Genomic DNA, 22200 nt, shown 5'->3' on the forward strand with positions numbered 1-22200 from the left:
GTGGGGCTCATACATCACAAAGGGACATGTATGAGGTCTGGAGAGATGGGCCCATCACATGCCGGGAGAAAATGGGTGGAGAAGCTTGGTGTGTGAGTGAGCAGCATGTTTGATAAGGCAGAATATAAGAGGAGTGGTTTAATAACGTGACGTGTCACTATCAAATACCCCCTTTGGGAAGCTGATTGGATAGGATTATAGTACAGGAGGGAGAGGGTTAAGGGAGATAGATTTAGAGAACACATTTGTAATTAATTGAAGATTTACAGCAGAGCTGGTTGGAGCTACCCCAAGAGCAGAGCAAATAGGAGCTAAAATTAGCTCAGAACAAGGAACTCTCAACTCCTGGTGGACTCCTAGGCAACACAGCCTCTGAAGCCCACATTCTTCATCTACTTCAGAAAAAAAAATAGAAAAAAAAACAGCTAAGGACTTAAATGGTCTTTGTACTAACTCTGTTAGTTTTTTTCAGAGTATACTTTTGTATTTGCAACCTTTGATTTGACTTTGTGAGAGATAAATACAGCCACAGCCATAGGTGTTTCAGGTAAAACCAAATTGAAATGAAGTCATTCACGTCAGTGTTACGTCTACCTACCTTTCTCTTCTTGAAGGCTTGCCGTGCCAGGTAGCCTCTACAGGCAGCCTGGAACAGGATTAGATTGCGCTTGGTCTGCTCATCCCTCTGCTCCTCCAGCTTAGCCAAGGTGCCAGCTCTGAAGAACAACTAAAGCAAAAGATTAATTATTTAATTTAATTATATACACATACACACACACACACATCAAATTGACTTATTAATACAGGATACAATTTTTGAGAGATGCTTAATTTAGACATGAACAAAATTAGTGGTGATGTTTTTGGGTGAAGCACGAGAGCAAAATTAAAACAGAACTTGGGTAAAAAGTAAATAAGTGCACTGAAGCAGTAAATCAATAAGAAGCAGTGTAATCCGTGGACAACTGAGTCTTATCTAAGTGAGAAAGCTGTGATTAAGTTATTATCTCAGACAATCGGCCTTGTCCGTTTCCAATCTGGGCCAAAGGTAAAACACAGGTAAACAGCTAATTGAAAGCAGATCACGTCACGGCCTGCCAATACCACAGAGAGGTGAGCTACTTCAAGTGCATCCCAGATATGAAGGTGGCAAGCTATTAAAATGGATGGATGATGACACACAGAAAAAAATAAAAACTGTCTCTACCCCAAGGTCTTTCTAAACAAGCCCCAGTGCTTTATAAATTACCAAATCCATATGTGATTTGTTAACAAAGCGGAAGCAGGTAATGATCAAGCAGCTTTAGCAGAGAAATCTGCAAACCAGTAGGGAGGAGGTACACATTCAATGACATAGGTGAAAATTACCCTTGAAATTGCTTAGTTGAGCTTAAGCAGAAGGTGTGTTTCATTATCACCAGATGCATGTTATCCTTTCTATACGACTATACTGGTTTTAGCTGTTGTTATTTACAATGACAGATGTATCCTGTTTGGGATTCCACTGCTATAAGGTTATCAGGGCCCGAAGTAATTGGCATGCAAGTGAGACAGGTTGCTAAGACGCTACTGGAATGCTTTGTGAATGGCCAACTGTGCTCGTCTTCTTCTGAGCCCATTTCACACTCCAAAGTGTGCCACTGTGTGGAGCCGCCTCCAACCCCTTCTTGTGTCATGTGTTTATAAGCACTGTATATATCTAGGAGCATAAGTTCCACTGTTTTGTACATTATTGTTTCCTTTTATTTCCTTCTTGGCTGATGGCCACTTTCCGGCTGATAGGATTAGACCTCAGTGTGCCAGGCAGTGTTTACTGTGATTACTTTACAACAGTTGTGGTGAAAAACAAAGAGGGCCATCAGTTGCGAGAATTTGCTCTAATGACCTGAAAAGAAAGAGGGAATTACGGTCACATCATCAGGCAGGGTAGAGACATGCCTCTCGGGTAGCCACCAGCTAAAAGACTGGAAGAAGTGGCAAGACTTGGCAGGTCTCCAAAAGAGGATGGCAGACAAACCTCAAAGAAGGACAGGTGTAATCAAAGACACACTCCCCCAAACAGCAAGTGCCCTTTAAAAAAATAAAAATAAAAAATTTTTAAAAAAGCATACAAAGAGGTGTTTGCCGCAGCTCTATTTTTCGAGCTCGTCCAGAAAGAGGTGTGAAACTGGCACCGATTCACGGCAAATGCTTATTCAATCATTTTAAAGCCTTTTATTTATTTGAGATGCAATGGCATTACTCACCCTGCTCAGACCCATGTGGTAGCTGCTTTTCTCCAAATCCAAGGACTCCAGTAGCTCCTCCACAGCCTGGGCAAAGGCACAACATGTACACAAACATACACACACTTAGTCTTTCAACTGCTGGGTCCAGTGGGAACTTCTACTGACACCGTAACAGTTCAGTAGTCCACAACTCCCCAAAGTTGCCATGCTGAACTAATAGCACAGTGCAGTTTTTCCTCTTTTCTCACATCCATTCCCAGCTGTATTTTGTTTTGAAAGTAAGACAGTAAGCACGGGGAAAGTTTGGCTCCCTAGAACCTCCCAACCTCAGCTACAAACCAATTACAACTCGTCCCCCAGAATGCACCTGCTCCTGCCTTATTCTTCATGATCCCCTGGTGGTCTTGCCGCTATTGCAGCTTTGAACACATACAGCCTATGCAGAGGTACACTGGCAGCATCACTCCCTGTCCATCTAGCAGCCTGTGTATACTGTAGGTAAATTGTTGTCTCTGCCGGGTTTTTTTTCCTACCCCTCTCTCTCTCTCTCTCTCTCTCTCACTCTACTCGAGCCTCCAGTCTGAAAGACCACATCTAGATTACACCAGAAGTGGTTTGCCAGGAGCACTGAGGGGCTTTTGTTTGCCAGTGTTTCCACAGAAACTCAGGCCCAATACACTGACACAGGGGAAGAGAGCTTTTCTCCCCCTAAACTCCATTCTTTCTCTGCTTCTCTCATTTCTGTCTAGAAACCAACTTTTGTAACTGGGCTTTTCTTGCAGGGGAACAATGCACCAATGTGCAGCACAACCTAATTATTAACTTCCAAGAAAACCTACACCGAGCTTCAGCTAAAGTTGTTGTTTTTTTTTTTTTAACAATCCTTCTTAATCCATTTAAAACAAAAGCCTTAAAAAGATGAAACACCTGTATTGTCAAAGCAACAGGAAAAAACCTTGGCAGCTAGTGTTCACTGGGCAGATTACAAAAGATAAGCACATCTACACAGAACGTATTTTGTAGCTTTGAATGCAGTGAAGCACTGGCTAAGTCTCAATACTCATGTGCCTCTTTAACAGGTGTGATACTGATAAGGTTAAGTTGATTAGATCATTACAATAGCTCTGATGAATGAAGGCTTATTTCTCTGTCAGCTGGCTGCTGACAAATCAGGGGCAGACGTAATGAAGCTGTCTCCTCACAACATTAATCTTTACTGTTCTTGGCCACTGGCGGAGCTGTATATTTTACTGCCTCTCTCGCTGATTGACTTACTCTCTTCTCATCCTTCACTATGTAATTCCTCCCGTGCTTCTTGGTGAGGTGAGGTGCCAGTACATCGAAGCGCCTTCGAAACTCCGAGAACACCATGTGATCGGGGTAACCTGTGAAAGTCAGTATTAGATAACAACATGAAATTCTGGAAATACATACTGTATTGTGTGGTACATATTTTAGGATGACCCTTCGGCCTGATAAGTATGGAAAAGGAGGTCTGCGTTTCTTTACATGTCCATAGCATGTGAATGAAACAGCTAGCTCACCTTGCCTGTAGATCCTGAGAGCATCGAGTAGCTTGGAGCCACGCAGCTGTGCTCGGAGCAAAGCTACATCTAGTTGCATTAATCCGGGATCACCACTATCCCCTTGAGCCTCGCATTCCCCTCCTTTGAACAGGGATCCACTCAGGGCCTTGAGGGCATCTGCCTTAGGCAATATACAGTGAACAAAGTGAATCCTGGACCTCCTCACCATGTCAAGGAGAGCATCCTGGAAAAGACAGAGCAAGGTTAGGGGCCGTGGTAGAAGCAGGCCAAGAGTCAGTGCAATACCATCCACTGATGTAATCAGTAGTTTAACTTCTTCACTCACAACAACTAAGTGTTCGACATTTGCTCTGACATGCACATCTTGCAATATTATATACTATTTGAAGGGTTAGGGTTAGCATGTGTGATTCTGCATACGTATGTAGTTTCATGTAGATTCCCATTAAAGGCTCATGTCATTCTATTTTTGTTACTGTTGTTCTTATTGTCCCTCCTTATATAAAAGTTAGGTTTGTCCATTTTCTTTAGTTTTCCTTGCTGTTTTAAGCACAATCAGTTCAAACAACAGTTCTGCATATATCGTGTTATGGCTTTTTAAGCGTTTCATATTTATGGGTTATTCAGATACTATGTGCTTTGATAATTTCCTGCTACATTGTGATGTTGAATCTGCTCCTCTCTTCTGTTTTTCTTTTGTCACTTTAATTTTCATCACCCAGTTTAAGGAACAAACAGCTTTGTATCTTTAGAAAGCATGTCCATATTGAATAATTCCACTGTTTATTGAGTTTCATCTCACTGTTTACACACCTAACATTGCAGTTCTTCACCATAGCGTGTTTGCCATAAGATTGTTGCGTGCATTTACTGAACAAAATCCGATTTTTTTAAAATGGCATGGAGCTGACCTTAACTGGCCTTAACTGTTAAATTAATGTAATCCAGCATTTTGATGAATTATCCAATATTGATATTCTTGTCAAACCACAGGGTTGGAAGCAAATTAGCAGCAGAGCTTTTCTCACAGCACTCTAACACCACAGATAATATTCAGCTTTATCTCTGCTGCTACCCAAACAATGGCCTTGATGCCATCCATTTTCTGTAAATCTCTACTAAGAGATTTATGACTACTACTCTAAAATCACCTAAAAAGACTCCAAATAATTTTACAGTTAAGACATATTCCTTCAACCTGTTCCTATGTTCCTATGGGTAAACCAGTAGCAAACAAAAAACTGAGGGCTGGGGTGTTTCATCCTCAGTGGGATTGGCAGCATTATTACATTAGAGTGACTCTAACTTCAAGAATTCAACTTTCTCTTTGTCCTTGACAAAACATAAAACATAGAAATGACATAAAACTAGTACTACTACTACACAGAAGGAGCTCTGGAAGTTACTGTTAGCAATGTTGCTCATAGAATTTAAGTTTTTCTTTTTCCATTTTTATTTGAAAATGAGATAAGTTTTGGTCTGATGCCCGGTGACATCCCTAAACTTAGCACTGACAGTGGACAAACACATAAAAACACTTTTTTGATGTTTGATCAATGATGAGTTCCATCTTCTTCTCTCACCACTTGAAGCTTTATCTGGATGCACAAGGACTTCTTCTTCATAGCAGCTACCCCTGTGGTGAAGGTCTTTCTCATGCTGGTGGCCCGCCGCAAGGACAGCTGGGAAACACCTTCAAGGCCTGCAATGGAACCGGACAAAACAGTGGCTCCAGCCACTCGGCTCGTGCACAATGAGCTGATGATCTTCCTAAAAGAGATACAGTGCCTCAGTTTATAATCCAAAAAATTCATAGAAAAGTAATAACCCGCCAAAGATTTAGCCCTTGTGCATGTGTGATGCTTACTTCTGCGAGTCCTGTAAAAGGCTGGTGGCATTGGTAAAGGCAGGATTCTGCTTGGCACAGTTCAACCAGCCATGGGCATCATACTCCACCCAATCAGTCCCATGACTGTGGCCCAGCAGGAAATGACTATCCTTTTCACTCTTCAACAGGAAAGTGTGACCTAACACAGAACATGGCTCATCACAGATATGCAGAATGTGGACAATATCAATAAAACCTGCTAAAGGAATTATCCAAGCTGATTAATCTTGTCTTGATTACTTTAGTATGTGCATTCTGTCACAGTCCTACAGAAACGTAAAGAATAAAGAGAAAGTGACAATAAAAGACAGCATATTCCTAACCTAGCTGTTCATGGGGCCTATCAGTCTGTCCACACGGTTTAAGTGTGAAATGTTAGTGAAATCCTAATGTGGATACAAAATGTCCATGATACTATGCTGTCATAAATAATGCAACGGTTTGACTCAAGCATCAGGCGGTAGACTATCAAAGAGATATGGGTGATAAACTAGAGAGAAAATCTGGCCTATATACAGTAAAGAGTATGAATGAGACGCTTGCAGCTGTAGTTTTAGAGGGCTAAAATGACACTTCTCCCTCTGCTGAGATCTCCTGGGTGAATTTTTATAAGCTCTAACCTTGCGGCAAATGTCGTCAAGGTTGCCAACAATGTACATAGAAAAGATTTCTATAACACATCGACAGTATGACACTCGTCAATCTGTCAGCTAGTATTTTGTGTACAGTCTGTTCTATCAGTGCCATGGGTCTATTGTCCACAACAATCAGTTTTTTCTTGGGGAACATGGTGAATGCACGCCGCGCTTTGTCTTAAACTATGACTTTCTCTGTGCGTGTGTTTGTTTGTCCTCTGCTTGCCTTTGCTCTCTCCCTCAGCAGGCCCATAGTAGCTAAAGAGACGTTGCAACAGCGTTTCCTCTGATCCTCCAGGCTGCAGTGCCTCCTCTTCGATCAGCCATAACAGGCCCCGTGCCTCATCTGTTCGGACTGTCCGCACCTGCCAGAACATAAACACACGTCATGGGTCCCTAGTGAAATCCTAATGTGGACACAAAATGTACCCTTTTCCTTTCCATCCTTCAGAACATCACATTAGTAGAAATAACTGTTTCACCAAAATTAGCTTTCTTTATCTCGGTTTTCATTTAACCTTTTTTAATAATTATAACCAATGCTGAAATAATGCTAAACTAGATCTACCTCAAAAACAGTTCACTAACAACAAACCACCTTGGAACAGCGATATATAAACATTTATTGGGAGCACAATAATGAATAATGATATTTCAGGTTACTTCACTCTTAATTGTTTATCCACCTCCTTGGCACAGTAAAAAGACACTATACTTATCAAAGATTCTGAAATCATCTTTTGAACGAAGAGTCCTGGCTCCTATAGTCAGTGTTTCATTAAATCATTATTGGTCACTAAAAGAACTTTGCTGTTTATTTTCCTGGTGTGAGCCACTTGTGACAAGTCGTATATTAATAATAACGTCAGACAATAAAGTTTCAATAGCATTTGTGGTCCCTGCGCTCTTCAGCAGTTACGGCGATAATAGCATCATCAATTTGGCTTTTCCTTGTAATCGAAATGGAAACAAAAAGGGTTCATGAATACGAAGTGTGGCGGGGGACAAGGGATTAAAAAGAAATACAATTAGTATTTCAATTAGTGTGAACTCGGAGAGGAAAATAAAATCCACTCTAACACCATGAAGTAATGGTCATGGAGTAAGTGCACAGGAATGGTTGTTGCTCTTATTATGGGGACATCTCAGCGGCCATGATGCATATATAATTTATATATTTAGAATTAAACAACATATCTTTTCTGTTTATTTGCTTTCACTATTAAGCTTTAGCTATAGCATTAATGTCTGCAGATATTTGCAATAAGACTCTACTGCTTTGTGAATGACAATGAGCCAAATTGGCTAACATGGCTCAGGCCCGAATCCACCCAGAGAGCTGAACCCACAAAAATCAAAAACTGTTTTAGCAGCTATCAGGAAGTTACACTAGAGACACTCTTATCAGCAGTGCACACTACCACAGACTGCAAGTACAACACAGAATATCAGTTTGGAGGAGACACATGACAACTATGAGGCTTGCAATGAATTGAGCATTAAGGCTGTTTGTGATAACAGACATCTGAGCTACAACAGGAGAAAAAACATATGAGTGAAAAGAGAAAAAAAATCTTTGATCAAAATGTCTTTTTCTTCTGAGCAGCAGATCTTCAGAGATGACTTTGGAAGAAATTATTTTGAAGAATCAGGGTTTATTTTTGTCCATCTGTTTTTTTTTTTTTAAGAGTAATGTACTACAGCTCACTGCTTCTGATGACATTCCCATTAGAGTGAGGACCCTTTAAAAGTAAAACACTCATACAAAACCAAGTAGTGGAATTATACCACAGTGATCTATGACTCTCTCAACTCTGCAATTTCAGTTTCCATGGTGCAGATCACAGGCTGCAAAGGCCAAACTGTGATTTTCTAACCTTTCCTTTCCTGCACTACCCTCTCTTTTAAACCTCTTCCAAACAATACTATTCCATATTTAAAAACTCCCATAAACAAAACTTCTGATGCTTAAAAATCATATTCATTGTTGACAAAAAAAGGGTGCCCAGAGATTAGAATGTGAAAATAGATCATGAAAGGCATGCAAGTCCCATAGGTGCTCCGGGAGGCTTTCAGAGGCAAGCTATTACACCAACACCAGATTTATGCATGAAAAGATCAAGAAAAAAATAAGTAACTATGCAGGAGGGAGATGCAGCATAATATAAAGATAGAAATGAGACAACAGACACATCAAAACCTTAAACTTACCAGCGCTTGGCTTGAGGCTTGGTCTACCATGGCAATAGACGGAGATGTGCTGGTCTCGGCATCATCTAAAGCAACCTCTATGTTCTCCTGGAGGAATAAAGGCAGATTGACAGCATGAAGGGAAACAAAACTAGTTAGTAAAACTAATTTTCCAAAAGATGTTAATAGCGATTTGGGGATTAAAACACGAAACACCATTTTGGCTCTACTCTATGTCCTGAGGTTGGTAACTTCAATAGTCCTGTGGTCGTAGTTTCCACATTCAAACTGTAGCCTTAACATGGAACATGGAACAATTTAATAATCCACTATAAGGAATCCCAGACAAAGATTAATGGATCACTACATCAGCCATTTTGGGATTTATGACAGTAAACTAATACCTTTGGGTTCACAGTTTCACATATTGTATGACAAATTGCTAAATCAGATAAACAATGACCAAATACATCTATGCTGAAAAGAATTAGTGGCAGCTCTAATCCCAGATGCCAGGTGACAGGTCAGAGGTTCTTTAGGGGAGAAGAAGCCAGAACTCATCCCACTAACCATGAACACTGGTGTCATCCAAATACAATCCTGATTTCCCTTTATTATGAGACAGTGAGGTGGTACCTATCCAGTGTAAGTCAGGCAACCCTAATAATTCTTACAATTTTTTTATGGATAATGCACTAAAAATAGCATGCTACTGTAGATGTTAGAAAACTAAAAGCCAAACAAATCTATTATAATAACATGAACATTTGGCATTTACTTGACTGTTTTTCTCCTATCAGTAAATGGAAAATCTAAAAGATTTCATTACTGTTGCAGATGATAACATTTCTAGGATGAAGTGGAAATAAATATGCTAAATTACTTTCACCAGAGCAAAACAGGCACGCGGCAGCACACGGTGACAAAGTGCAGGCAGGCACTAGAGATGTGGGAAAATGTTGGCAGTGCTAATAGTGTGGCTATGAGAGATTCCAGTGTTCAAGTTGATTGTGTGTGTGAAGTAGCCTAAATTATTTTTGTTCTCTGCTGTGGAGAGTCAATGTGCAGAAGAAATACAAAAAAAAAAAAACTATCCACACAGCTGCAGCACTCAACAGCATTTAGTGTGAAATATAAATCATTCTCCTTTGTGTGTGTGTGCATATGTGTATGCACCACAGTTTAACCTGCCTGTCACTGCCATTGTTGATACTGTGTGCTGTTTTAAATTAGTTTGACCCAGTTTTCAATGACAGTTTCATGGCTTCTTATATTTTCAAGATGCACAGACGAGGGAGAATTACACCACACGCATTTATGCAATGCTTCATTTCGCTCCAATTCCCCTTCTCTCAGGGAGAGGATGTGGGTGGGAAGGTGGGTGGGAAATCCCAGGATCCTTGTTCACAGTATTAAAACTAATACAATCAGGATTTCTGCTTAACTAATCAGTTGGGATTTTGAATGAGAACTCATTTCTTTGTGAGATTAAAGTGGGGACAGGAGCAATGGATGAATATATTATAAATGTTTAATATACAGTATATACTTAAATTCATAGGGATGGTTTTGCCTAGGTATTATGGCCATGCTCTGGTAGATAGAACTCTAAGGAGGACAGAAGAAGAATGGTTCTATCATCAGTGAGCAACACGCTGTGCAGCTGGGCGTGTCTCCCAAAGGCAGCTGTGAGTGACTTTACTTTGATCTCGCCAGAAGAGGTGAAGACTGGCATCACTAATGAGAAGGTCTAACACATGAACTACTTTGGCTTGTCACAGCATGTGACAGGTGGGAGGGATAGTTTATCTGATGTGTGAACACATACACTATTGGAGTTGAGATACAGAGGCAAGAAAAAGTATGTGAACATTTTGGAATTTCATGGTTTTCTGCATTAATTTGTCATAAAATGTGATTTGATCTCTATCTAAGTCAAGAGTATTAACAAATATAATGTGCCTAAAATAATAACACACATAAAATATATGACCTTTTTTGTTTTTGTATTGAGAACAACCATAAAAACTTCCAAAGCTGATTAGAGTCAGGAGTAAGCATAAGAAAATTTGTTTAGAGGTTTGGACTAGAGCTACTTCTACTGACAAAAAGCACTCAGACCTTTTGAGTTTGCTCCATACAAAAAGATTCGCTTTTTCGGGCCTTGCCCCGCCACAAGGAGCTTTCACAGTATCTACAATCAACAAAAAGCTGGAAAGGGTTACAAAGTGATGTCAAAGACTTTAGAAATTCACCAGTCTACAGTTAGACAAACAATCTACAAATGGAGACACTTTGGGACTGTGGCTACTCTATTAAGAAGTGGATGGCCAGTCAACAAACACTCAAAGAAGCAACCCCAAGAGACAACCAAAGATTTGAAGGCATGATTGGCACTAGCTAACATCTGTGTTCATGAGTCTACGGTAGGTAAAACATTGAACAAGCAGGGTGTCTATGGCAGAACACTACGAAAGACTCAAACACGCAATCCGCCTTTTGTAGTGGTCAAGTCAGAGTCCAGACCTCAGCCCAATAGAGATGCTATGGAACGACTTTAGGAGAGCTACAAATGAGACGTCCAAAGAATATGACAAAGCTAAAACAGTTCACCTGGAAGAATGGACTAAAATTCCTGCTGAACAATGAGCAGGTCTGATCCACAGCTACAGGAAGGACATGGTTGAGGTTATTGCTGCCAAGGAGGGTCAAGCTGTTACTCATTCCAAGGGTTCACATGCCTTTCCCACTATCACTACTAGGTTTTTAGGTTTGTTCTCAATAAAGATATGAAAGACCAGATTTTATTTTGTTATTATTTTAAGCACATCATATTTGTTAATACTCTTGACTTAAATGAAGATCAGATCAAATTTTATAACAAATGAATGCAGAAAACCATGAAATTTCCAAAGGTTCACATACTTTTTAATGCCACTGTATCTGAGAGAAAGGAGCAGACAAAGGCAGAGGGGAAAATATGTAGGAGGATGAAGAAGACAATAATGAGAATGAGGCTGTAGGTATGCATACAGCATAATACTGCACATGTCCTTACGTCTTTGTATCTCTCCAACTCCTGCACGAAGGTACGCTGGTAGAAGAGGCTCTGCAGACGTTCTTGAGTATAGTTGTGGCATAGGTCCTCAAAGGTTGCCCCACACTCGCCCTTAGCCAGCCTGGGGTTTTGAAAGCCTGGTGTGTCCACAATGAGCAGAGAACACAGGGAGTGTTGGCTGGATTTCAAAGCCCTGGAGCACAAAGGGAAAACATGTACACATGTGTGCACATTAACATTAGCACTGTGATACTTGAGGATGCATTATATCGATTACATGCACTGCATATAACCCCTGGCTTTAACCTTAGCTCCCTCCACTGCATCCCTAAGTTAAATCTTTCTAAACTAATCCTTACTTGAGTCTAAAACCTAAAAGTTAGAATAGTGTCAATTCACCAATACATTGAATAAATTAAAAACTAGCACGTTCTGGACAAGTGTCACTCAACCCCCCTAAATGCATGCATTATGAAATTTTATCTGAGATACCAAGAAACATGTTGAGCCAAATTAAAAGAGTATCCGTATAAAATCTGCACATTTCTATTTCCAGAGCAGCCAAAAACATGACATTTTCATATTGACACAGCTTCAGGAAACTATCACAGCAGAAATACTAACCGGTTTATTAAAGAAATGAGAATAGTGAAGACTTCAGAGTAAAGCCCAGATGCCATGGCCTCCAAGCACTCCATGGCTGTAGCTTTGAATCCTGTATTAGAAGCAGCCAGAGAGAACAAATCAGATATATTTAGTGCACAACAATATCTCCATCAACAAAGATCAGGAAATGCTGCTGAAATGTTTTGAGTTCTAAAATCTAGACCAAAATCATAGTCGCTACGTTTGCTTCTTTATGCCCAAAGGCATAAAGTATCGTCTCCGTAAAGTAGCGTTATTTAGGACTCAGGTGCTTCCAAACTGGCCAGATCAAACAGTGCATCCTCATGTCTGTGCCTGGCGGCAACAGCCACCTGTTAAGCTCTTCTAATTCATTCCACTATCACACAAAACAGTGAATTTATTGTGCTTAGGGGATATTTTCCTATTCATGTGCGTGCGCACACACACACACACACACACACCTATGACTGTATGATCATGAGCGAGGGGAGATAGGGGGGAGGTGAAACAGAGTTCAGTTCTGTCCATTTCTACTGTGATAGACTTTTAACTGTATCCTCATGCCCTTCAAGTGTGTGGCAGCCTTGATGGAAGTCAGAGCAGTTGCACATGTGAAAAATCAATGTGTGGCAATTATGATTTCAAGGACAATGAAGGAAGTGGTTCCAAAATTGCTTGTCCCGACATAGTGTGTGTACTTATCTGTCAATAGCTATTGTAAAGCTGTGGTATTCAATACTAACACAAGCTTTACTTTCTCCAGAGCATGCAATTTCCCTCAGGTGAGGGAAGAGCGGAGCCATACGTGTGTGCGCATGTGTGTGAAACACAGTGAGAGTGACAAAGAGAGGGAGCCTGTGAGGAATGGAGAGGAAAGAGTGCGTTTGTAAATGTGGTCTGTGGAGTACCTGCATCTGCTGTGCCATTTTCGTCAGAAGCCTGGCGGATGGCGCTGGCTCTGGGCAGGGTGCCCTTGGCCTGGTGCTTGAAGATGGAGGAGGAGAGCTCCTCCAGGGTGCAGCCCAGCAGGTACGCTGCCTTCTGGGCCCATTCATGACGTGCAAATTGTTTCCTGCCAGCTGAGACACGTGCATGAAAACCTCCATTAGTGCTTCAGCCAACAACCCCAGGCACATGGCTAGACTGGTAGCTTTGTGACAGCCCCGTCTCAGACAGGGTAGGATTATGCTTCTGGTCAACCTGACATGCACTAAAAACATGTCCACAATGCTGGTGGCTTGAGCACATTTTACTACTATTCAACCACATATTTACCAGCTTGAGCAACCGCTGTTCAAAAAAATGCCTGTGAAGTTGAAATGATAATTGCCCCCTTTTATTGTCTTGAAAATGAAAGCCAAAACTTATCATTAGGCGAGGAAATTAATTTATTTACATGGAGGCCTCTTTTGGGAAACACGCGCTCCCCTTTAATCTAATGGCTGAGTGATGGAAACATGCAGATATGAATGCAAGCGTCAGTTTAATCCAGCATGAAGTGGTATCTTCTTAAGAGCAACACTGGGGGATTTCACACAGTAGCAGTGGGCTCTATCTGTTTCATCAGCGCTGCAGAGGCCCTGCATACTTTTTATGATGATAAGCAGCAACGCTATGAAACAACCACATGCATTTATATATTTGCTTTGATAACAGTCGAGTGACAGTTGACAATTATTCAGTATTCCAGTAAAGCATCAAAAAGAGGACACTGGGTTTGCCAATATGACTAAATATTACTGAGGCAAACAATAAGAGAGTGTGAGACAGAGTGTAGGACTCTACAGATAAAAATATAGCTGCACATGTACAACATCTGCACTTTAAAAGCATCCAGACTGAGAATGTTGAAAGCCTTTTTTTCTGTCTACACTTAATAGGCATAAATGGTGATAATACACTTTACAGAGGAAAGCAAATTCATTGTCTCTTTAATTAGTTTTGGTGGCTTAGAGATCATTGCTGCCCTCTAGTGTTAGCACTGCAAAGCTGCACTGTTGCTGACATCTTTTGTATACCTTCTTATGTTGTCTCATGACAACTAAAACAAGCTAATCCGTGCTGCAATCACATTTAAATACATTTAATGAATGAACTCAATTCTGAATAATGTGTATACGTTGACTCCTGGTCATAAATTGTATCCCATCATGTGTTTCTTCATCAGAACCACTTTGTCTTTCTCAAAAAGGACACGATTTCTAAGTCCCATAATTCAGTTGGTAATTTGCAGATCAGAACAAAGTTGTTTAGTGTCTGTATTCCCAACAACAGATGCTACACAGGACGATATTCGTTGCAGAAATTTTTTAAACTGTTTGGGGATGGTTTTATCTCGCCATCAGAAAGATCGGCAGCCAGCTGGAGGGGATCGCTGAAAAAAAAAAACATTTTGGCAAACAGTTCTGCACAAGTGACTGGCAATTACACTGAAGACAGAAAGTGAAAAGTGAACAAACAAATCAAAAACAGAGCTGTCAGTGCTACTATACAGTCCTTGTGATTTATATATGTTATTTCCATAAACTGCATTTATTAACATCTTCCAAAAAAGACAAGGTCAAACGTTGGGTTAACTAATTTGCACTAAAGAGAGTTAAATCGAATAATATGCAGCACAAAGATTCAAATGTCTAAAGCACTAAAGGAATAAATAGTGACTAGTGTTTTATAGTAATATAATCGTTTTAGTCTTTTCAAGTGTTAGATATCTAATTTTCAAATTAAAGACAAATGCTGTGAGAGGAAGTTGTAATTTTTTGAAACAAAAAAAAAAAATCAAAAATCAATCAAACCCTCTTATAATAATATATAAACATAATACAAATAGCTTCAAAGGCAGGAACAAATCCTCGTGTTTAGGAGGACTGCTGTTCCCATTAGTGTTCAGATGCATTTTTATAACAAAATAAAACCTTTGAGTGAGATTAATGTTCTTTTTTTTCTGTTACTGCAATACAGAAGTGTTTCCTAACAATTACATTGAGGCAGTTTGCTGCTGGTTTCAGGGGCTGTAACACAAACGGTGTTATAGATAAATAAGTTGAGCCTGACAAAAGGTACGGATCCAATAGGCGGAAGGCAGCGGCTCATTTAACCTGGTGAACGTGAGCGCGAACTGCAGCGCAAACTACTGAGGGACCAGATCCTGCTATAGAAATCAGTAGCAAGAAGTTCTTAAACAGAAAACTATTGCTGTAATGAACAGGACCATTTCCTGGTCACGTAAATTCCCCTAAAATGTATCCTGCCTAAATTTTGATGATGAGCTGTAGATCAGTGAAGTAGAGCAGTTGAACAAGCTGTGCACTGACATCTTTTATAGTGCAAATGCATAATTCATTGATCTGGATTACAGCTGTCTTGCATCACACAGAGGATGTTACCTACAGTGAGATAATGCAGTCTTGACATTTGTGATCTGATATAAAGTCTTATAAATATGCTTTCGGCTATTACAAGGTTAATTTCGAGCCAATTTTCATCACGGACTGCAGTGGTAATGTTATACTGCTGTCAACAGTGAACAAATCATGGGCGTTTATTTGCATTATCATACTGGGGATGTGTTCTATTATTAATAAAATGATATACATTAATAAGTGATGCAGTTATAAAATGGTAAGTCCATTGACAAATTCAGAAATCATACCTTTGGTAGCTCCTGCAGCTCCAAGGTGGTAGATGGCCCCAAGGATGAGCCAGAAGGCCCTCTGCTCATCACCACTGATGCCCAGAACCTTCATTGCTGCTTGCAGCTTGGAAAACTGCTGGGAGGCCCGCTGTTTATCCTCAGTCTGACAGATAGCACATTTATTTAAATAACAGTCTTTCAGAATGATAAATAATACAGTGACTTAGAAATACTATACATAAGCACATTTCTGAGAGTATGACCTGTCAAATTAAAAGCTAAAATAGGATTAGCAAAGCTGCATCAGCAGAGGTGCAACTACTTTCAGAATACAATTTCTGACCTATTCTTACTTCTGTCTATGTGAAAATGCAATTTTAGTATTTGCCAGTTAGAAGTCACAGGAAATTGTGCCAAGGCTGGCTGATGCCTCAGTGGCCTCTGACAAATGTTGATAAAAGGCAAAGGTCCTTAATGTTCCTTCAAGTGATCATCCTCAGATCTAGATAGGTTGACTATTTCATTCTGCTTACTTTGTTCAGTCCTAAAATTGATCCTGAAAGTCTGTGTGATAGTAATGGGCATTGCGCCAGTAAGATGACCGAGCACTTATCTCTATACTGTTGGTTGGTTCCTTGCATGGCCTGTTAATTTAGGATAATACATGCACCAACATTTGAGAATGATAGCTTTGTGGGGCTAGTGCAAATCAGTTTGAGAATTGAATGAAATATGTTTTATTTTTATTAAACTTTATAAGTTTTGAACCTATTTTTTTAATGTATGGTTCTTAAAAGAAGCCAGTCTCCCATTAACAAGTAAAAGTTACCTTAGTCTGAGGTATGATTCCAAATGTACTGTTTTCAGCAAAGTGATTGAGGTGCAGCTCAGTTCTGAAGAACAAATGGCAACAGAGACAACAATGAACAACAATAACAACAATAAAAGAAACTGGTGACCTCCTCTAAAAGCAATTGATTATCACTGTGTCATAACTTAGTTGTATTTGTGCAACTAATTACCATTTTAGTCTTAATTCTGACCTTAGAGAGTTATCTGCTCCAGCCATCAAGTAGTAAAAGACATTAAAAGTGGACTCCCCCTCTGGTCTTCTTGTCACCCTCATTTTCTCCAGAAGCATGGTCTGTAAGGCAGAACAGGATATTTAAATGATAGATAATAACATTTTGTACAGGTAATTCAAGCAAGGACAATAAGTCCGAAACTGGAGAAAACTATACTAGTTACATTATATGACATGTAACGTGTATATAACATTACACAGTGTCTAAAAATAATATCAAGTACACAGGAGCATTCAGCAGTGAAGTGCCACTGACTAAGCTGAATATGTATGTGTGTTAATTTGTACCTGAATAGAGGCTGAGGTCACCAGGCCTGACTGGTCAAAGTCTAATGACACAATGTGGGAGAAACGACTGGCGTTCCCATTGATGCATGTAGAGGCGTTTCCAAATGCCTCCAAAACTGTGTAGACAGCCTGCCATTTCTCTGCTACAGACACCAAAGAAAAGTCGAGTTAAAAAAGAAGAAGTTCACTTGATTCTGATTTTATTTTGAGTGTGTATCCTATTCAACCTACTGGAGAAGCTTTTGTTGGTGCTGCCAGCAATAGTAACCAGATATTGGATGATGTGCTGGCAGTTGGTGGTCTTGCCGCTACCACTCTTGCCCAGCAAGACAATAGACTGATCCTGGCGAGTGGTCAGGAGGTTCCTGTAAGCAGCCTGGGCCATGCTGTAAATGTGAGGGGCTGTGTCTTCCCTTCTGCAGCCTTTAAACATTTGCATTACCTGAAAAGAAAAAAAAAATAGTGAAGGAGATGAGAACAAAATCCCAGAATGGTGGTGGTATAGTATCAATCACTGCTGCTCCATAAGGATGGCTCATTTGCTCGGGCTGCAGCATACCTTCTCAGAGTACATCAAGGGGGCACTAATGGGGTTAATAACCACCATGTTTGGCCCGGCGTGGGTGTGCACCAGGTTACCACCATACCGCTGCCGAAGGGAGTGCATTACACTCGACTCGTTCAAATACTGCAGAGAAGCCAGGTCCTCCACTCGGTCAAACATCGGAGGGTTTGCCTAGGGTTCAAAGTCATAGCCAATCACATGCTCACCCACTGTCATTCATAAGAGATGAGGTTTAAAGTTGATTTGATGATTAAATACCTTTTCCACATCATCTTCGTCCACCTCCAATAAAGATCCATCACTCTCCAGGCGGATTTTCACCTTCCCCTCTGGCAGACTGCCTGCCTCCGTCTTCAGCAGAGTTGCTGCATCGCCACAAAGCAAGGAGTTAATTTATCCTGACACGCGATCTCGACCTGAATGCAAACGCTTCGTCTAATCTTGCGTGTCTGATAATGTGTGGCAGATGCATCTCTTTCAATAACGTTGAATTTTTGTTCAAATCAAACAAGCATTCGGTGATTAGAACACGGGTAGTGTACAGTGATTACACGCAGCCTCAGGTAAAATGCAGTAGTCTATTTAGAGGCCTTGTTTTAACATCACAATTTAACACAAAGGCCTTTTCTATGTGTCAAACATGCACATATCAGCATTAGTGAGAGAATAAGTTAGGTTAAATACTTTAACATGTAAACAAATGATGTTTTTACTAACCCAAAGAAAATCCATCTTTGTGGACAAGCCATACTTTTTCAGTGTTATACCAGGCTCTCTCTGCCGTTAGCTGCTCCTCAGTCTTTTCCTGTTAGGACAGGTAGCAATAGGTTAATAATCAGTATTTTGATTTCCACAAGCCCCGCTTCACATGCAGTCCACATTTACATGAGGCACATGTAAATGTCCACACAAGTGCCGACTGAATTCACTGGGTGGAGGGCTTCTTCCAGTCGGAAAACGTGTGAGCTGGTTCGTTTTCATATTTCACCTCGAGCTTTTATGTCCATTACACATCAGCCCCCTCTACAGAGGAACTACAGTTTGCATGCCTACCCTGTTAATGCACCTTTCAGAGCTCACAAGTGAACGGAGTGAGGCTGCAGTGCATTTAGTGTGTTCACCAAAAACACATCACAGATGAAAGGTGAGAAGCAGATGTTTCATCAAGTACACGACACACACGCACAAAAATAAATAAATAAATACATACAGTGGCAAGAAAAAGTACATGAACCTTTTGGAATTTCCTGGTTTTCTGCATTAATTTGTCATCAAATGTGATCTAAATTATTATCTTTCATGTCTTTTATGACAAATTAATGCAGAAAACCAGGAAATTCCAAAAGGTTCACATAATTTTTCTTGCCACTGTACATTTTGGAAGTTCACACAGAAATACAGCAAAAAAAATAATAATTATTCAACACACAGTAGAATAAAGATTGAGAAGCTGCACCAAAACTCTCCCTCTGGTTGAGATGTGGGGACAGCATGATATTTAACTGCTGAGTGCTGAGCCTGAGGACGGTACTTCTCTTATCTACTTCAACTACAAGGAAGATGAGTACAGGGCTTTCTATGTGGTGGGATTGCCTCACTGACTACTGAACCATTCCCCCACACCCATTTGCTAGTTCATCACACACGAAAACCACAAAACACACATCACTCTGAAACACAAGAGGGATGCAACCAGAGCTACAATCACTTGTAGCCATTGTCAGACCTTAGCTGCAGCTGAGTGCGCTGCCTGAAGGATGGCCACAGGGTCCTCAGCAAGCTGGGACTGCATGAAGGAGGGAAGGAGCAGAAGTCAAATGAGAAGCCAGTGTTTTACTTGTATTCAATCCGCGTGCACGACAGAAACAATGCAAAATATGTCCGAGTGAATAAGTCACAAATAATTATGACATAAAATAGTTCAAAACACTGCAGCAGGGCCAGCAGCAGCACAACGATGCAATTGATATTCATGCAACGGTAACAGAATAAGTCATTCAACTAATTCACCATAGAAGAATTACAATATAAATGCATTAATGAGCAGGGATTACAAGGTGCATTAAAGTACAGTGTGCAGGTCTATGGGCACAAAACTCTATGCCATATTATCAGTCACAGTTAATAAGATCAGTTGGTAGGAATGCCAGGCAGCATGCAGCCAAGTGTAGAACAATGTGATAGTAAATGCTCATAATTTTAGCTATAGACATGTTATGGTACTGCATAAACACAAAGATATAATGTAATATAATATGGAAATGTTCTGTATCACAGCAGGAAATTCAGGGATTTTAGGTGGCAAATTTTCAGAATTTGGATGTGAACAGCAAACCCAGCAAGATCATTACACAGCAAAACATTATGTTATTGAAAGCAGAATACACTACTGCCAAAATAAAGCTTTCTAATTTATCTAAGTATGTCTGAAACCTGGTCAACAAACAGTGCTGCAACTTTGGCAACTACTGGTTCTCGCACAAAACCAGAATGAACCATGTGGTGTCAAAGATAAAGGGCCGGGCACAGACAAAGCAGGTCACAGAGGGGTCAGTAGAAGAGAACAGCCTAGAGTCTGGCACTGTACAGGCAAGACGGTGCAGCAAACCCACGGTCGAGCGCCTGAGAGGATTTGTGGCCCCTGGCTCACTAGCCATGCAAACAGCAAGGAGAACAGCAGCAAGTCAGGATCCAATAACCCGCAGAGAAGCAAAAGTAAAGAGATGAAAAATAATCTGAGACAACAGCAGCTCAGAGTAAGGATAAGGAATAAGTGCCTCTCACAGTTTGAGACAAGAAAGACTGGCACAAAGAACTGACATATAACCGAATAGCAAATAGTAGAACAAATAGAAATATGTTGCTAATCTATTACATTGCTTAGAATATAATCCATAGACCAATATAATAATTCATTTTACCAGATTAGCCACAGAGTTATGTTTGCAAAGGTCCAGCTCATTTCTCCAAGGAAGTAGTTTCTACTGCAGTAACAGAAGCAATCTTCATCAGAGTCACAGAAAATATCTGTTTGGTCACATAGTTTAACACCAATTGGAAACAACCCAGAGGACCCTGCTAATGGGACATCTGTTGGCTGTGGGACATTGTGGGACACCCCATGGACAGCACAGAACTGAGTAAAGTTTGGACACATTTAACTCAAAACTAAGTGAACAGAGAACTCGGGCTGGTCACAGGGTTCATAAAGCATGGCAGGCGCAATATATCATGGCCACTAACAGAAGGAGAAGTCACAGTTTATAAATGCCAATGTATTTGTACTGTGAATCTATGTTTTTGTGATGTGAATGTATTTTTATATATAATGCGGATCCGAGCTTCTGGATAGCTGGACGAGCAATTCTGAATGGTTAGCCAGAAAAATTGTCTACAGCTAGTGGTGATTGTCTGAATGAGCATGCAGCAAGTTTAGTCGTTTGGAATAAAAAAAAAAAAAAACACACTGTTCACAGCAAAATAAACACACACACCTGTTCTTTTGGTGTAGTCTGGGCCTGGGGCAGTGCAACAAGGGATGGTTTACCATTGAGAGCCACAGGGGGACAAGTTTCCTCCTTTACCTTTACAAAATGTACATATATATATATATATTCACACACACACAGACAAACACGCACACACCAGAATGGAATTAACAGAGGAATATGACAATAAAGACGACATCTACTCTTTTGTCCTAACTTTGGATTCAATTTAACTTGTCCGCAATTATAATCAATTTTAAGGGTTGTTTGTTTGTGCTAATTTAATTTTCCAGTTAATTCAATCAGGAAATGAGTAGGGGAAATTACTATTAAAGAAAATTAGGTCATTAAGCACCGCAGCAAAAGAAGAATGGTTAAAGGCTTTTGTTTGTCAGTGGTTGTTGAAGCAACACGGAGTTGCTCAAAGCAATTAAATAATTCAACGCTGTCTCAGTCGACCTCTCATACAACAAGGAACATTATCCAAGCAATCAAAGAGTAGCACCTGAAATGAAATCATCAAAAGTTCTGCAACGCTTGAATCAATTCTAGTTTAAGCCTCAATTATTTGTCAAGTTGAAGTTGTGCAACTAAAAACTTTTTTAATCACAATGAAATCATTACTCTGAAAATATTTTTTATTTTTAGATGACAAATGGTAGGATCAATATAGTTGTAATTTCACTGTAATGCAATAGAGTTGTAATAAACTTTCACACTTTTTTTTCCTTTCTTCAGGGATAATTTAGATGATTTAGTAGTTATAATGTGGATAATGTCTGCAGGTATTATTGCCAACATCAGAAATATGCTCTTTTGTTGCACAGTCTGTTGATGTGTAGCTCCTGAAAAGTAGAATCTCTGAACAGCACAAACGTGCAGGAAGGCTCAGCCTCATATGATATAAATTTCATTTTAAGTTTAGCTGGCATCCGGATGTTTCCCTTAATATCTGAAACCTACATCTC

General features: G+C 40.1%; 1 protein-coding gene across 6 annotated transcripts in view; it reads right to left on the minus strand.

The window, feature by feature from the left end:
• Positions 1-22200, minus strand: part of LOC113169555 (unconventional myosin-XVIIIa-like) — a 57504-nt gene that overhangs the window by 24782 nt on the left and 10522 nt on the right. For 3 of the 6 annotated variants that reach the window (XM_026371066.1, XM_026371061.1, XM_026371063.1), the window contains exons 5-25: positions 21239-21328; positions 19471-19530; positions 18462-18549; positions 18003-18109; positions 17739-17915; positions 17411-17621; positions 17180-17322; positions 16851-16951; positions 16637-16700; positions 15826-15970; positions 13082-13252; positions 12171-12261; positions 11547-11739; positions 8510-8596; positions 6525-6663; positions 5643-5802; positions 5359-5545; positions 3773-3998; positions 3504-3613; positions 2247-2312; positions 599-727 (exon numbers count right to left, since the gene is read on the minus strand). In XM_026371066.1, the coding sequence (XP_026226851.1) occupies positions 599-727; positions 2247-2312; positions 3504-3613; positions 3773-3998; positions 5359-5545; positions 5643-5802; positions 6525-6663; positions 8510-8596; positions 11547-11739; positions 12171-12261; positions 13082-13252; positions 15826-15970; positions 16637-16700; positions 16851-16951; positions 17180-17322; positions 17411-17621; positions 17739-17915; positions 18003-18109; positions 18462-18549; positions 19471-19530; positions 21239-21328 (2745 nt within the window). The remainder of the gene's footprint in view (positions 1-598; positions 728-2246; positions 2313-3503; positions 3614-3772; positions 3999-5358; positions 5546-5642; positions 5803-6524; positions 6664-8509; positions 8597-11546; positions 11740-12170; positions 12262-13081; positions 13253-15825; positions 15971-16636; positions 16701-16850; positions 16952-17179; positions 17323-17410; positions 17622-17738; positions 17916-18002; positions 18110-18461; positions 18550-19470; positions 19531-21238; positions 21329-22200) is intronic. The other 3 variants (XM_026371067.1, XM_026371065.1, XM_026371064.1) reach the window with 2 other exon arrangements.

Source organism: Anabas testudineus, chromosome 14, assembly GCF_900324465.2.
Source record: "Anabas testudineus chromosome 14, fAnaTes1.2, whole genome shotgun sequence".
NCBI lineage: Eukaryota > Metazoa > Chordata > Actinopteri > Anabantiformes > Anabantidae > Anabas > Anabas testudineus.